At 33.3% G+C, this 15428-nt stretch overlaps 4 protein-coding genes and 1 pseudogene across 6 annotated transcripts; 1 reads left to right on the top strand and 4 right to left on the bottom strand.

The window, feature by feature from the left end:
* Positions 1-568: 568 nt before the first annotated feature.
* On the bottom strand, positions 569-2029 carry LOC108559742 (protein CREG1-like). Of its 2 annotated transcripts, none has more exons than XM_017917089.1 (6): positions 1808-2029; positions 1605-1733; positions 1391-1545; positions 1218-1337; positions 1082-1163; positions 569-1026 (listed from the first exon to the last, which is right to left on the bottom strand). In XM_017917089.1, the coding sequence occupies exons 2-6, from the start codon at positions 1714-1716 to the stop codon at positions 830-832; spliced, it is 666 nt and encodes a 221-aa protein (XP_017772578.1). In that variant the 5' UTR covers positions 1717-1733; positions 1808-2029; the 3' UTR covers positions 569-829. The 2 variants fall into 2 exon arrangements, with proteins under 2 accessions (XP_017772578.1, XP_017772579.1); XM_017917090.1 differs by having other exon boundaries at positions 1605-1730.
* A 651-nt stretch (positions 2030-2680) lies between these two features.
* LOC108559746 lies at positions 2681-3665 on the bottom strand (annotated as a pseudogene).
* A 5603-nt stretch (positions 3666-9268) lies between these two features.
* LOC108559764 (leucine-rich repeat protein soc-2 homolog) lies at positions 9269-12487 on the bottom strand. Its single transcript, XM_017917110.1, has 2 exons — positions 12337-12487; positions 9269-12273 (listed from the first exon to the last, which is right to left on the bottom strand). Exon 2 carries the CDS (start codon positions 12226-12228, stop codon positions 10528-10530), a length of 1701 nt encoding a protein of 566 aa, XP_017772599.1. The 5' UTR covers positions 12229-12273; positions 12337-12487; the 3' UTR covers positions 9269-10527.
* A 218-nt stretch (positions 12488-12705) lies between these two features.
* Positions 12706-14280, top strand: LOC108559766 (protoporphyrinogen oxidase). The gene has a single exon (XM_017917111.1). The coding sequence runs from the start codon at positions 12814-12816 to the stop codon at positions 14197-14199; it is 1386 nt and encodes a 461-aa protein (XP_017772600.1). The 5' UTR covers positions 12706-12813; the 3' UTR covers positions 14200-14280.
* On the bottom strand, positions 14114-15210 carry LOC108559767 (transcription initiation factor TFIID subunit 13). Of its 2 annotated transcripts, XM_017917113.1 has the most exons (5): positions 15052-15210; positions 14812-14993; positions 14597-14754; positions 14248-14287; positions 14114-14173 (listed from the first exon to the last, which is right to left on the bottom strand). In XM_017917113.1, exons 1-4 carry the CDS (start codon positions 15076-15078, stop codon positions 14265-14267), a joined length of 390 nt encoding a protein of 129 aa, XP_017772602.1. In that variant the 5' UTR covers positions 15079-15210; the 3' UTR covers positions 14114-14173; positions 14248-14264. The 2 variants fall into 2 exon arrangements, with proteins under 2 accessions (XP_017772602.1, XP_017772601.1); XM_017917112.1 differs by lacking the exon at positions 14114-14173 and having other exon boundaries at positions 14197-14287; positions 15052-15209.
* Positions 15211-15428: the final 218 nt, after the last annotated feature.

Below are 15428 nucleotides of genomic sequence, written 5' to 3'. Positions count from 1 at the left end.
AGCTTTTTTTTATTTCATATATTCATTGGTCTTTGATAAATAGTATTAAAAATTGATTTTCTCTGATATTTGGGTTAGTTTCTCGGCTAAGTTACTTAAATGATCGCCATCTTTTGGCAGGTTTGGTAAGCTGGTGCTTAACAAATTAAATACAGTGGATTCCGCTTAATCGGGACAGAACGGGACTAGTATATTTGTCTCAATTAAGCGGCTGGCCCAATTATTCGATGTTCCATTTGCAAATACGGTTCTGTTTCCGTTTTTTAGGTTTTTTTTCCTAATAAGCGGCTCGGTGTCCCAATTAAGCGGAATCGACTGTAATTTTAAACATTTGGTTTTAATTATTGTTAATGGGCCGTGATAATACAACAAAAAATCTTAAGAATAAATTTAATTTCTTATTTTGTTCTTTTATTTACGTTCGTTAGGTCAATAATTAATAATAAAAGTCAATCATTAGCATTTATAAAACTAATATATTTTGAGCTTCTTGTGGATAATTGTATTAAAAGTTCACTGATAATTATTTGAAATATTAATTTAAGACAAATCATATTAAATTAGATCCGAAACTTGTAAATAAACTAAAAATTAGAGTAGCGATTGAAAACAAATTGTTATTATTATGCGATTTTACCGATGTTGCTTATCGAATAGAAGTTTTAATCGATAATTGTAACCTGTAACCTTTCATGCGATCCTCTTTCAATGCAATAAACAATAACATTGACCGCCTTTCAATTCGCACGAGTTATTTATGTATTGGATTTATTTGTTTGTCATTCTATGTCGTATTTGAAAGGCAAATTAGAAGAAGAAACAAAAGTGATCACTGTTTGAACCTGTAATTTCTGGCTACGGCCATTTGCACGACAACAATATCGGCCTCCGCTTGTTTTGTACTTTTAATGGAACTATAGTCGTTGGCATTGTAGTAATCATCGACGGTCACGGTCTTGGCACCGCCGAAGTTGTCCAAGATCAGTATGTTCTTGATATTGATTTTGGCTATGTAGAAGTTGTGAACTGCAAGACAAAGTTAATCGTTTACATATATTTGATTGTTCTATTTGGAACGCACCTTTCATCCACTCCTCCATGATAGGATGTCTGATGAACAGATCATTCTTAGCCATTTTGTATTCATCGGTGGTTTCATCCAACTTAAAATAACGTTGAAAAGTAATTTATAATTTCATAATTCTGCTGAATGTTACCTTTGAAAGTTCACCAGAGATGATGAGCCTTCCACAGCGTGGATCTTGAGGATCGTAGTTCACGCTATTGCAGTAACTAATCTCTGCCAAAGAAGCCATTATAGTAGTCCTATTATCTTGCTGAAAAAAAGAAACTAATAGAATCAAATTCATCAAAATAGTTTTTTTATTACCAAGACGTCTCTTCCGGTTAAATCCAAGTTGGTCATGAGTAAATAGGGTACTCCAGTACCTTTACCAAGTGGCCCATCGCTAACAGATTTCAGATTTACGAATGGAAAAGAATTCACCGAGGGTAACGTTGATATAGTAGATATGGCAATCCAATCTTTACAAAATACCAGATTTAACATTTTCACGTTCAAGTTTTAGTTCCGAAGAACTTACCCACATTGTTTATGATGTACCTTGCCATCTGGGCCGTCTTCGACGGATCCGGTATGTCTTTCGCATAGACCGAAACGCACAGAAGAATACAAGAAAAAAGTAAGGATTTCATTGCTTATTGAAGAACTGCTGAAATGACAATGCAGATACTTTGTGCACTCTTGTATATATATGTACACTTAAAAACAAATGCGCGTACGTACGTATTTATATCCACTCGATGGAAGAAATAGAATATATATACATCCTAAACTGTGCATAAACACGTATTTGCAGCGGGAAATTTACGCGTATTTACAATGCGAATAAATGGTTCTATATTTATAGCTGTATAAACGCAAACAAAAGTTAATGAATTTGTTTACAAAATAAAGTTCACTTATCATGTACAAACGATCGCCCGAAATTGCGGATCGTCGTGAGTCAAAAATTCCTTATTCTATCTATAACTTGTAAACATAACATTGAGTCTAGATTGAGTAGGGAACGGGAATAGAAAATCTATTCCTGCTACGGCAGTAATCTGCAAAAGCGGACGCCGGTCAAGCGGCATAGAGTATATGCAGCCTTTGTCTCGTAATTGGAACGAATGTTGCACCAACTAAAATAGAAATATGAATTCGTGTACGGTAAATCAATTTTACTCCATTTGGCAAACACCGTGTTGTTGGATGCTGATCCACATTAAAAGGAATACAGAGATTGCATGCTTTTCATGCGTCATGTGTATATTGATTATTTTGATTTTTTTTTATTATAGCAGACTCAGCGCGCAATTTTTGGTCAAGTTACTTGGATATTTAAAAAAAACGAAATAAGCTATTAACAATACGTCAAGTAAATGTAAAGTTGTTATTTGACAACTTGTGCAAGTATTTATTATATATAAAATGACTACTAACAATTTAATATTATAACAATAAAACTAGTATTACTCGTATCATTTTATACATCAAAAAAAGAGAACTATAAAACTATCAGGATTCGAATCCGGTTACAAAATGTAGGAGTTTTTTTTTTAATTTAGGGTCATTGAGTAAATAATTTAAAATGCAAATAATTATTATGTTTGCGTTTACTAGAATAACAATTTTTTAGCGGATATAATATTGAATTCGAAGCGGTCTGCAAATCTCAGATAAATAATATTTCAAAACTTATATACTTAAGGTAGCTATTTAAAGTTTGAAACCACAACTGGATTTTGCGGAATCTATCTTTGATTTGAAGCCTGTTTTGGATATTTTCACTTCAACGACAATATCGGAGCTCTCGTCTTTTATACTCTCAATAGAATTGCTATAATTGTTAGCTTTGAAGTAATTATCGACACTCACGATCTGGACGGGTCCGTACGAGTCCAATAGCAATATTTTCTCGATATTGAGTTTGGCTATGTAGAAGTGGTGAGAGGTTTGATTCTCCATCCAATACTTCATGACAGGATGCCTTATGATTAAATCTTCCTTCGCCACTTGAAATTCATGGGACCCATTGACCAACTTAAAATAACGTTAGAATATGTCGTAACCTCGTGTTGTTGCTAACTGTTACCTTTGATACTCTTCCAACGAGCATCAGCCTTCCGCAGCGTGGATCTTGAGGATCCCATGTCTGGTTCTTGCAGTAATCGACCTCTGCTAAAGAGGCCACTATAGTAGTCCTATTATCGTTCTGAAATGAAACTAATCAAATCTAATAAAATCAAATAGTATTGTATTACCAATAGGTCTTTTGCGGATATATCTAAGTCTGTCAAGAGCAAATATGGTGTTCCAGCACCTTTACCGAGTGGTCCATCGCTGACGGACTTTATATTTGCGAATGGAAAGGTCTCCACTCCACTCGGGAAATGTGGAAATAGTAGAAATGGCAATCCAGTCTTTTAAAACATCAAATTTTACATCTTCATTTTTAAATTTTGATTTCGAAGTACTCACCGACAGTGTTTATGATGTATCTGGCCATCTCAGCTAACTTAGAAGGATCGGGCGGATTAGACGCATACACCGAAATGCACAGAAGGCAAAAAACTATAGAGACTTTCATTGCTTACTGAAGAACTGCTGTGATGATTATGCAGAAGCTTCGTATCCCGCTGTATATATATATTTGATGGAAAACCGAAAAAAAATAATGTTTATGGAATTAAGTTCGACTTTACTTATCACGTATTTTTCCTTTAGCGCGAACTTGGTCGACAAACAAGTCGCACGCTGCAAAAATGTGAATCTGCGGAATCTTCCTTCATTCACGAAGAGGGCTTTCTTGAGAACATTAAGACTCTTGTATTTATTAGTGCTGACATTGACCTGTAAAATTCCCCATACCGAAAAGTCGAAATGAAGTGTCTCTCAGCCATTGTTGGTTTTCGAATGCTTTGGGTGATGATGCTGAATCTTCTTGAAAATAGCATTTTGTAATACTATTAGCTTCGTTATAACGTGTTATGATTCAAGACATGAAAGATTTATTCACATTGAGGTGTTCGAGGCTCTAGCAATAGGCAATTTGGTTTTCCGGTTAGTCCAAATACAGGACTATCTCATTATTACGTTTGAATTTCTTGTAAATAATAAAATCAGCTATCATTAGACGAAATATGGACACATCATTGCCAGCGGTCTTAATTTGGTTGCAGTTCAATTGGGCCATCCTGCATATTGTAAATTCAAATTATGAAATGAATATTAGAAAAATAAGTCTCGTGTGTTTTTCTAAGATATTATGTTTTCCTGTTTAGTTTTGAGCAGCATTTTTCAACCTTTTTACACCTACGGACCGGCTAAAATATGAAAAATATTTCGCTGACCGTTATTATAGAAAAAAAAACTCATATTTTTTTTAATAAATTAATCTAATTCATGTTGTCGCGGACCAGGTAGAAAAATTTCTGAGAACCACTGATTTAGACCGTCGTTTGTTTAATTATATCCGGTAATATTTAATGAGCAATCAATCGGTGTTTAAAGTTTAATGGTTTTAATTTCTATCTGCAATTTATTGCTCAAAAGTAATTTCATTTTTAAAACTGCAAAATTTCAGCAAAATTTTCATAAAAATACGTTCGTTCCAATTATTAAAAAAAAAGGATATTTACTGGATTTTTCTTGATCTGTATCCCCTTTTGCAGATAATAATTTCGTAATTTCTATTCCCGTTTATTATTCAGTATACATGTTTACGAGTTAAAGATAGATTATTCAATTTGGGAAAAACCAGAAAAAAGTAAGGGAACTTGGACTTCATTCCATAAAGAAAATCTATATATAATATTTTGTGCAATTGTGCGAAAATAATGATGAAATTTGTAATAGTTTGCTTCTCTATACGTTGTCGAAAGGAATTGTTTCAATGAAATTCTTTAACGGTGTAGCATAGTTGCTTTTGGAAATTGATAAACAATAGTCCATGAGTATAGGTGCTGGAATACCATATATTCTGTTATCCGAATTAGATAATAATTAGACCAATGTTTTGAGTTGGGTCTCCGCGGAAAAAATTCTGATATATTGAGTGCGCCGCAAACAGAAAAAGTTTGGGAAGCCCTGGTCTATGGGATTCAAAATTATGTATATTTATTATAAAATATAATTCGTATATACTATATGGGTGAAACTTTTCCAATAAAGAAATAAAATGTATTTTAAATTTCAAAGAAAATGTTGCTCGTATCATAAAATCATATAACAAAAAGTTCGAAGTTCAGACCAAATAAAAATAATAATGGACGATCGCCATTTCATTTTATGGCAAAAATAATCTTAACAATCTTAAATTGAATAGAAAATGTACAATTTTTGTATTCCAGTAAAATTGATGCACGAATTACTATTATTATATTCATTAATATTTTTTTGCGAGAAATGAGAAATTTTTATCGCCACGCAATTTTTAAATTGCGATTTCTTTAAATTTGACCCAAAAATATATTCGTTCCAATTATGAAAAAAGGCTATTTACCGGATTTTTCTTGATCTGCTTCCCCTTTTGCAGATATAATTTCGTAATTACTATTTCCGTTTATTATTCAATGTACATGTTTACGATATATTTGGGAAAACGCAAGTGATCTTGGACTTCATTTCATAAAGAAAATCTATATATAATAGTTATATGTATTATTATGCAATTATGCGAAAATAATAATGAAATCTATACACATTTTCTTCTTCATAGGTTAGTTGTCGAAAGGCAATTGTTTGCAGTGTTTCATTGAAATCTTCAATTCTATAGTGTAGTTACTCTTGGAAATTGATAAATCTATGACAATAAAATGTATTAAAACAAAAATGCATATATTTAAAACAATACTAGGAAAAATGTAAATATTGTTTATATCTGGATTAAATCGAAATTATATTTGATAATTTAATACATGAATGCGATTGTCTGTTATAAAAAAATCAATTCTAACATGGACCACTTCAAACAATTAAAAATATCTTCGGTTCATCTTCAAAGATTTAGAAAACCTAGATGTCCTGTAATAGAGAATTGATTGAAGTAATTTTCACATCATATTAGAAATATGATTTGTCTTCAATTTGCTATAGAAAAGACCGCTTCAAATTCAATATAATGTCCACTCAAACAAAATTACTTTAATAAACGCAAATAATTACTTACATTTGAATTATTCGTCTAATGAACTTAAGTAAAATAAAATCCTACGTTTCATAACGCATGTTGTTAATGAAAATTGGTCTGTAGCTACATGGTGTTATGTACATTACCTGCCATTTTTCAGTGTTAAAGTTCCTTCTATATTTGGGAGTAACAATTAATTATATGTTAATTATATGTTAAGTTTTAAGGAGCACGTTACTGCAGCTTAATTAGTTGGTTCTAAGTTAATAGCACTTCTTATGAAAACATGGGATTTGGAAGAAAATAGTCAGCGATGCCATACGCATTAGGTATATGGCAGGACGAGTGTGGAACAAAGGAAGAGTGCACAATGAATTTGTGCTCTGAAAACAGCGCCAACATTAGTAGTTTTGGTAAATTCGGGCAATTTCCTGTAGATTTAAGAATGAAAGAAACATTAAGTATAAGACAAATAATATGGAGGAAAATGAAAAAAATAAATAAAAAAAGACGTCAATATAAAACACAATATAAAGTTTGATAAGTATGAAGAAATTATTATTTGTAATATAATTATTGTGGGATAAAAAATTGATAAAATAACGGTCATTCAAGGAGCAATATATCCAAAAGATAACTAAATTTTAGATTTTAACGTAGGAGATGAAATGCCCACGAATCTATGATATATACAGATGGTTCAAAATGCGACATGGTTGTTGGAACCATTTTGTGATATATTTAGAAGGAAATGAAATTTATAAAAAAAATTGGCAAATCATTGCAGTCTTCCAAGCTGAGCTCCTAGCAATTATTAGATGAATAATTCTGTCTGGTAGCAGGTCAGTGTTAGATGCATTAAAATTTATGAACGAACTAACTAAGCTACTATTGAAAACAAGGGAATTGGTTTCGGTTTTCGCTACATTGAATAAAAGCCAATGTAGGCCAATATACCAAAGAAAGCATCTGTCGCTGAAATTATTGATGATAAAGAAATTGAAATTATTATTAAGAAATTTTCTGGCAGAGTAATTAAAAATTATATAAATGTTAGAATGGGAACAACAAATTCATTCCTTTAATTTCTAAATAGATGGAAAGCGTTGAACTGTCACATCAGTTCAACTTAGTATAGGAAATTTGAGGTGCATAAAAAAAGATTAGGCCAAACGGATACGTTTCTTTGCGACTGCGGAGAGGATGCAGTAGAACATTGATGGTTCAAATGCAAACATAATAAAGAATGGAGAAACATCGCTGATAGAAAAATGGTGTAGAAGCAAAAAAATCTAGACAAATTATGTCGTAATCACAATCTGTTCATCAATGTGAACATTGAGTAAATTTAAGATCCTGGTGGATAGTTACCATTATGATGATTTTGAACATTAATAATTACTGAAATCTATATAATCAATCTAGTTTCAGCCCGTTTGTTGTTTCAATGTTGTCGTGTAGACCAATAGCCAGTGACTATCATCCTCCAGATGTTGGTACTTTATCCTCTACCATATCTATATGAAGATATTCGTGTTTTTGTTTATTTTTAACGAACCTTAATAATATTTTTTAGCCATTTAGATTGGAACCTTTGTATGTTCAATTTACTGGCCGCACCCCACAATTGGATACCATACGTCCATACTGGTTTCAGTATTATTTTGTATATAAGTAATTAATTTCCACTGAAAATTCCGACCTTTTCCCTAGAAGCCAGTAGAATTTTCTAAACTAAGCAATAGATTTTGTTGCTTTGGGAAGATTGTGTCCATTAAGTCTTAAAGTTGAACAGGTGTCTTTATTTATCCTGAATGTGATATGCACGGATTTCATTTCGTTAATTGCTATTCTATTTTCCTGTAGATATTCAGATGTTACTACTGGATCTCATCTGGTGCTAAGATTGCTGTATCATCAGCGAATGTTGCAATCGTAGTATTGCTAGCTTTAAGAATATCTGCTATGTATAGAAGGTAAAGCAGTGGTCCTAAAACACTTCCCTGCGACACCCCTGATTCTATTGGATATAAATCGGTGTATTCGACTTCTATTTTTACCTGAAACATTCTATTATCGAGGTATGATTTTATTATTTTAAAATAATTATATGGCAAGTTCTTCTTTGTTTTGTATAGTAGTCCGAGATGTCAAACTTTGTCAAATGCTTGCGATATGTCTAAAAAGGTAGCCGAGTAGTATCTTTTACTTTGCAGGTCTTGGTAGATGGTATTTACTATTCTGTTTACTTGTTCTATTGTGCCGTTTTTGCAACGAAAGCCAATCTGATGATCTGGTATCAGCTTAGTTGACGCTTAATTTCCCCTTATTAAGTCATAGAATGGCGTCTTCTTTAGCTTTATTTGACTACTAATATATGTTCTAATTTACTTTGGGCTTATTGGTTTCATTGGCATGGACATTTGAAACGGAGAAGATAAATAAGCTTCAATTTCCTTGTTTTCTTCCATTAAGACTTGCGCTGGAAGTGATTTGAAGATTATTCTAAAATTATCTGCAAACATTTCTTCCCCAATTTCCATCAGCTTTGCATATAAGATGGATTCTATTCTGAGGTTGTTTGAGCTTTCCACAAAGAATAATCTATTGCGTCAGATTTAGTAAGTACTGTTTTACTGCTTCATTTTTGATGTTTTTAAGGAGCCTCTTCAATTTAGGTGTAGCTCTATTTAACGTTGTCGTCTAAGTCTGCATTTTTCTGAAAACAAACGTTTAAAGTGGACAAATGTTATACGTTACCTGTTTTGTGTGTTCCGGAGTGGAGTGCCGCAGATGTTTGTATTGTCTGCGTTAGGTGCTCCACAGAGAAAATAAATAACAATATTCAAATTAAAAAAAATATAGTTAGAGATAACAAAATTTGGCAATAAATTATTGTTAATTGTAAACCGACGAATGAATAAGTTATATATACTGGGTAAAATGATGTTACTTGATGATAAAAAAAATAAATTTATGACATACAAACCTCGTTCTTGGTAAAAGTATTTTTTAAGATAGAAAGGAGAGAGAATATATAATTGATTAAGTCAGATTTTAAAATGTATACATATTACTTTATTATTCGTAACAGTGAACCACATAGATGGCATACACAGTAATAAATCTGGCATTAAAAATATATAGTATATTTATATACTTCACAAATGTAATAGAAGGAAAACGGAAACGCACATCGAACGTAAGTAAGTAAACGCAAAGTATAATAACTCGAAATCGAAAGTACACAAGAGTCGCTCGAGATCTCTCCTCTAAAGCATCGAATATACTTATACAATTTTACATCGTGTATATATTATATAAATATCATTACAATATAACATTTAGCACATTTAATATTTCTGCCACCCCCATATCCTCCGTCGCGACGACTTTAACAATTGTTTGAAAAATGCTTCACCTATATCAACCGTAAATGTTTCAACAACGTTTCTTCTAAACAACATGCCATTACTATACAAAAAACAAACAAAAAAACAGATGCTCTTCTGCAAGAATGAAACACCACTCATTTATATATGTGTATGTATATATATATAACAAAGTACAGACAAATGCACTCCAGTAATGAAGCAAGTTATCAGCTAATCCTAGGAAACAAAAACGAAAAACAGCGGTTCTCCTTCTCGATTACACAAAAGAATAAAAACCTCAAACCAATTAACAAATAAAGAATCTTCACCGCCCACAATACATAATTTAATAACACATTTTACATAATTCCAGACTAGATAAACAAATCGTTGCAATATACTTTTGATTATAAATTACATTTCAAACTCAACGAAATAATTAAATAACTGTTTTTTTTTTCGGGGTTCTCTATGCGCACTTAAACAAAGAACATTAAAAAATAAAACGATTTTATGTATGTATATATATATAGAGAGAGTGCTTAAAAACAATGTTCAAACAAATGAATAAACTATTTCCGCAATGCTTGCTCCGATCGCTTGTGATGTTCGATTAACACAGTCTTTGCTATTTAAAAAAATATATGTATATTAATACTGGTTTCCCAACTTTTTTTTCTATCTTTTGATAATAATACATTTCAGAAACACGTTGATATACTCTTATTAAATACTTTCGGTTGGTTTTAGATATTATAAATGATTTCTTCATTTAAAATATATTTATATATAAAAATGGCAAACATTGGGAAATTTATTGAAATCGAGAAAATAACAGCTAATGCACGCTATATATATATCTTTTTTTCATCTCGTTATTATTATATTTTGCTTTCTTTTAACAATCACACGTCTGTTCTCAGCTTCTAGTTTCATTTTTGTTTGGACAGTTAGTTAAATCACATGGCACGATAGGGACCTTGCATTTTCAGGTATTGTATGACCATCGAGGGTCCCCCGATCACAATTTCTGAAGGTATTTGGGTTAGCGGGCAGTTCTCGATGCTCATGATCTGTAAACTTCGGCATAGGGCCAACTCAAAGGGCAAATTATGCAAGGAAGGATTATCGTTTAGGTAGATGCTCTCCAGGTTCTCCAACGTTCCAATTTCAACCGGCACGAATGAGAGGTTATTCTCTCCAACACTCAGGTATACCAAATTCGACAGATGACCTATCGCCCTAGGAAGGCAATTCAATTGATTTGACTGCAGCACCAATCGCTGCAGCTCTTTCAGCATGCCGATCTCTTTTGGCAGCTGCTCCAGCCTGTTCTCTTCCAGATCTAGCACCCTGAGTTTCCTAAGGTGGCCGATCATCGGAGGGATGCGCCTTAGAAGGTTATTAGATAAGACTAGTACCTCAAGGCTCTGTAAACACTGAATGTTATCCGGTAGTTTGGCCAGCTGATTCGTGCCCAGATTGAGTTCAACCATATTGACCCAAGTGCACACATCGATCGGCAGCGTTGTCAACTGATTCTCCTTCATGTTCAGCTTCGTCAGATTCTTCGCCCTGGTGAAGATGCCGTATGGTATTTTCGAAATCTGGTTGTGTTCCAGATTGATGGAATCGACGTTGTCGAATTGGCAAGGTCCGCCGGTTGGGTAACTGGTGAAATTATTTCTGGACAACGTGATGCTCCTCAGATTACCTAGACTAGATAGCAATCCTTCGGGTAAAAGGTTAATCGCATTTCCCTCGACATTAAAATCGTCCATGTTCTTGCAATTGCTTAGAGAGGAGGGAACAGTGGATAATCGGTTATACCTTAAACCTAGTCTGGTCAACTGCTGCAACTGTCCTATACTTTCTGGGATATCAAGTAACTCATTGTGTTGCAAATCTAGTGTTGATAAGTTAATACAAAAACCCAGTTCGTCAGGTAAATGCTCCAAGTGGTTGTGAGACACGTCGAAAGTTATTAAATTAACTAATTTCCCAATACCCGACGGCAGCTCCTTGATTTTATTCTCGCGTAAACTGAGCATAGTTAAGGACGTCAGTCTTCTAATTTCGTCACCTACATATCGGATTCTGTTGAACCTTAAAAACAGTGTAGTCAAGCTAAGCTTGTAAATCACATCAGGTATATCATTCAATTTGTTATGCCTCAAATCAAGCAACCTAAGCAATCTCAGACTTTCCAATGAGTCTGGTAAACTAGTCAGAGAGTTCTCACTCAGCCCAAGTGTATGCAAGTTAACTAAACAGCCAATCTCAGAAGGAAGTGATACTATTTTATTACCATACAAATAGAGCTCAGATAAATGTGTTAAATCTCTCACTGTTGCTGGTATTGATGTTATATTGGACTTGCTCAAGTCCAACCTCTTGACACCATCCTCCTTGCATCTTATGAACTCTTTAATCACATCCAGGTCAGCATGGACTGGCTTGTTCTTCTTCACAGTTGGCTTTGGCTTATTTGACTCTGGATGCTTCACTGTCACCATCTTTGGCCGGGACACATCTGGTGCACCACTCAGGGAACCTGTGGAGAACTTCTTATGTTTGACCTCTATGGTCCCTGATGACTCTGCTTCTGGCATATCGGTATCCAATAAGAGACTGGTGCAACTCGAAATAGATTGGTTCATCACTGGACTCTTCTCTTGTTCTGAGCTCCCTCACACTCTTTTATTCTTTAAAAGGCCAACATGAGAATATGAACACGTAAACGACATATGCTTACAACGATTTCTTACCTCTGGCATTGCTCGGGCCACGGCTATTTATACGCACGCAATTTACATGCAACTCAGAACCCAACAATTGTTTTATTAAAAATTCGTTTTTTGCAAGAAAGCGATGCACCCGCCCATGTCTTGCAAATTTATGCATTTTCCAGACAGACAATAACATAGAAAACTGTAGTGTTGTTTATTACAAACACCCACCGCCATCTACAATATGAAAACATTATGATAAATTCAAAGAAAAACACAAAATATGTTGCTAACTAATCAAACAATAAAAGCAGTAATAATTCTATCAATCAATATTTGTTAGTAGATACAAAATTAGACAATATTATCATTTTTTTCGATTGTAGCATAAAATTACAGGCAACACAATATACATCTGAACTGGTTCAAGCAAATCACAACTTTTGTTTTAGATGCAACTTCATTATAGGTGATTGTAGGCATGCATTAAGAAAGTGATCAATAAACTCAAATACAATGAAATTGATCTTAGGAGGTGGGATAAGTGGTCTGTCCACTGCATATTACTTATCCAAAAAATGTCCCAAAGAATTGTTAACAATCATAGAGGCTTCAGATCACATTGGAGGTTGGATCAAATCAAGGAAGTTACCTGATGGCACAATATTTGAGCAAGGACCAAGGACTCTGAGACCTAAAGGATTGCCTGGGGCCAATACACTGCAGTTAATTGAGGACCTGAATTTAAGTGAAAGAATAAGACCCATCACAATGGACCATTCTGCTGCAAAGAATAGAATGATTTTTGCTAATGGAGAGTTACACATGTTACCCTCATCCCTTAGCAGCATCTTTCAATTGAAGAAACCATTCTCCAGACCATTGATTGTTAGTCTTTTATTTGAAGGACTTCAGCCCAGTATTGCAGTCAGCGATGAATCTATTTACAACTTTACTTATAGGAGGTTTGGTCCAGAGGTGGCTGATTACTTGATAAGTCCCATGATCTGTGGTATATGTGCAGGCAATGCCAAAGAAATCAGTGTTAAATTTTTGATGGAACCTTTATTTGCTAAAGAACAGAAATATGGGAGTATTACAAAAGGATTCCTGAAGACATTGCAGGATAAAAAGGAAGAATTACCTAAAAGTGACTTATTAGAAAAGTCAACTAATGAAAAGTGGAGTATATACTCATTCAAGGAAGGTTTGGAGGAGTTACCTAAAGCCCTGCACCAAAAGGCTTTAGAAAATGGTAACAATATAGTACATAATGAATGTACAGGAATTGATTTTGATGACAAAATCAGATTAACATTTAAGAGTGGAGATGGATTGATTGGAAATCATTTGTTTAGTACTATACCAGCTCAAAAACTATCACCATTGTTGACTAAACAGCATCCCAAACTAAGCGCATTATTATCAAATATTGAAACTGTCTCTGTGGGTGTTGTCAATTTAAAATTCAACAAGAAACTCCTGAAACAAGAAGGATTCGGTTTCCTGGTAGCTCCCAAGGAAAATCTTCCTATTTTAGGTGTTATTTATGATAGCTGTTGCTTCCCAAGTGGCGAAAATACAACCATCACCGTCATGATGGGTGGTCACTGGTTTAATAAACATTTCCCAGCAGAAACCAAAGAGGAAAAATTTCTGGAAATAGCACTTGATCAAATCAGGAACATACTAGACATCACAGAGGTACCAGACGCTTTTAAAGTGAACGTCTTGAAAGACTGCATTCCACAATACAATGTTGGACATTCAGAGAATTTGGAAAACATTAATGCCTACATAAAAGAAAATAACTTGAGACTGTCCTTGTGTGGTTCATCCTATTATGGCATAGGTGTTAATGACGTTATATTATCTGCTAAAAACGCAGTTGACAAATTGTAAAAAAAATATATATATTTATTAAATAACTTAAAGGAACTTCTTCATTACTTAAATTTCTCCACATCTCAATTCTGTACTGCTTCCTTCCCTAGAATCATAAATTTGTATCAGTTAAATGTGTTGAATATAATACAATAGGTGATAGCGAACATCATGCAAAGCAATATTAGTTGTATAAAAAAATTGCATACCTTAGAATAATTTAGTTTGCACTAAATTAGGGAGCCAGGCAATTATATATATATATTATATAAATCAAACAATCAATAAAAAAATATTTTTACTCAACATACTATAAAATCATACAATATAAATATTTAAAAAAAAATCCAGTATAACTAGTGAATTAAGTACTAATCAAAGCATGCACTGGCACACTATTTAGCTGCTAAATTACCTGCATATTTAACTTCATCGAAGGCCTTTCTGGCTTTCTTAAGCTCCTCATTCATTGTAAGCAAATCTTTGACCCTTGCATATTTTCTGGCATCTTTACGAACCAAAAACACTATATCCTCAACTTGCACTCGACCTGTTCTACCAATTTCCATGGCTCTAGTAAAATCAATACACATTACTTTACTTACAAACTATGAGTGTTTTGAGACCTACTTGTGTGTCATTTCTGTTATAAATTCAATAACTAAATCTTCAATTATGTCTACACTTTCTGTGTAAGGATTTTGATCATCCCCAAAGCCATACATCATGCATCGTAACTCCTTGCTGAACAGCCTTTTTCTACCCACACTGCAGAGCAGCGTGTTATCTCCATTTTCCATATCATCTTCAAACTAAGAAATTATATTGTTATTGCACTCAAAATAAATAAAAAAAAAACACTAAATTTACCTGCTCAAATCCTTCTCCTTCAGCCATTTTTAACGTTTTTAAAGAAACTTGTTAATAAATGTTAAAATTACACGAACTACTATTTTTTCGATAGTTAATACTTTAAATACTGTTAGAAAAAAATGTAAATACTGAGATCTATCAAGATTAGAATCTATAACCATTTCCAAGCATACCAACATAAATACCAACCTAATTATCTTAACATCAACATTTATGTAAATTAAAGAAAAACCATCTACAGTGTATGCTTAGTTGCATAACTTCCCACGTTGTTGGAGCTCAAGAAATAATTGTTATTTTAATTACATTTCTCATTGAATAATAATTTAATATATATTAAAATTCGTGAAATGTAAATTCGTAAATTGATAATT

This window comes from Nicrophorus vespilloides, unplaced genomic scaffold (genome assembly GCF_001412225.1).
Source record: "Nicrophorus vespilloides isolate i.1.1-1 unplaced genomic scaffold, Nicve_v1.0, whole genome shotgun sequence".
NCBI lineage: Eukaryota > Metazoa > Arthropoda > Insecta > Coleoptera > Silphidae > Nicrophorus > Nicrophorus vespilloides.
The sequence above is the reverse complement of the archived record's forward strand: the minus strand, read 5'-3'. Positions and strand labels throughout refer to the sequence as shown.

What these genes read in the sequence shown, in the direction of transcription:
- LOC108559742 (XM_017917089.1), bottom strand. Translation starts at nt 1,716, where the DNA reads ATGAAATCCTTACTTTTTTCTTGTATTCTTCTGTGCGTTTCGGTCTAT. An exon ending in GTACATCATAAACAATGTGG is followed by an intron (nt 1,546 to 1,604) that starts GTAAGTTCTTCG and finishes TATTTTGTAAAG; the next exon opens with ATTGGATTGCCATATCTACT. An exon ending in CATGGAGGAGTGGATGAAAG is followed by an intron (nt 1,027 to 1,081) that starts GTGCGTTCCAAA and finishes TTTGTCTTGCAG; the next exon opens with TTCACAACTTCTACATAGCC.
- LOC108559766 (XM_017917111.1), top strand. Translation starts at nt 12,814, where the DNA reads ATGAAATTGATCTTAGGAGGTGGGATAAGTGGTCTGTCCACTGCATAT.
- LOC108559764 (XM_017917110.1), bottom strand. Translation starts at nt 12,228, where the DNA reads ATGAACCAATCTATTTCGAGTTGCACCAGTCTCTTATTGGATACCGAT.
- LOC108559767 (XM_017917113.1), bottom strand. Translation starts at nt 15,078, where the DNA reads ATGGCTGAAGGAGAAGGATTTGAGCAG. An exon ending in AAGGAGAAGGATTTGAGCAG is followed by an intron (nt 14,994 to 15,051) that starts GTAAATTTAGTG and finishes ATAATTTCTTAG; the next exon opens with TTTGAAGATGATATGGAAAA. An exon ending in ATAACAGAAATGACACACAA is followed by an intron (nt 14,755 to 14,811) that starts GTAGGTCTCAAA and finishes TGATTTTACTAG; the next exon opens with AGCCATGGAAATTGGTAGAA.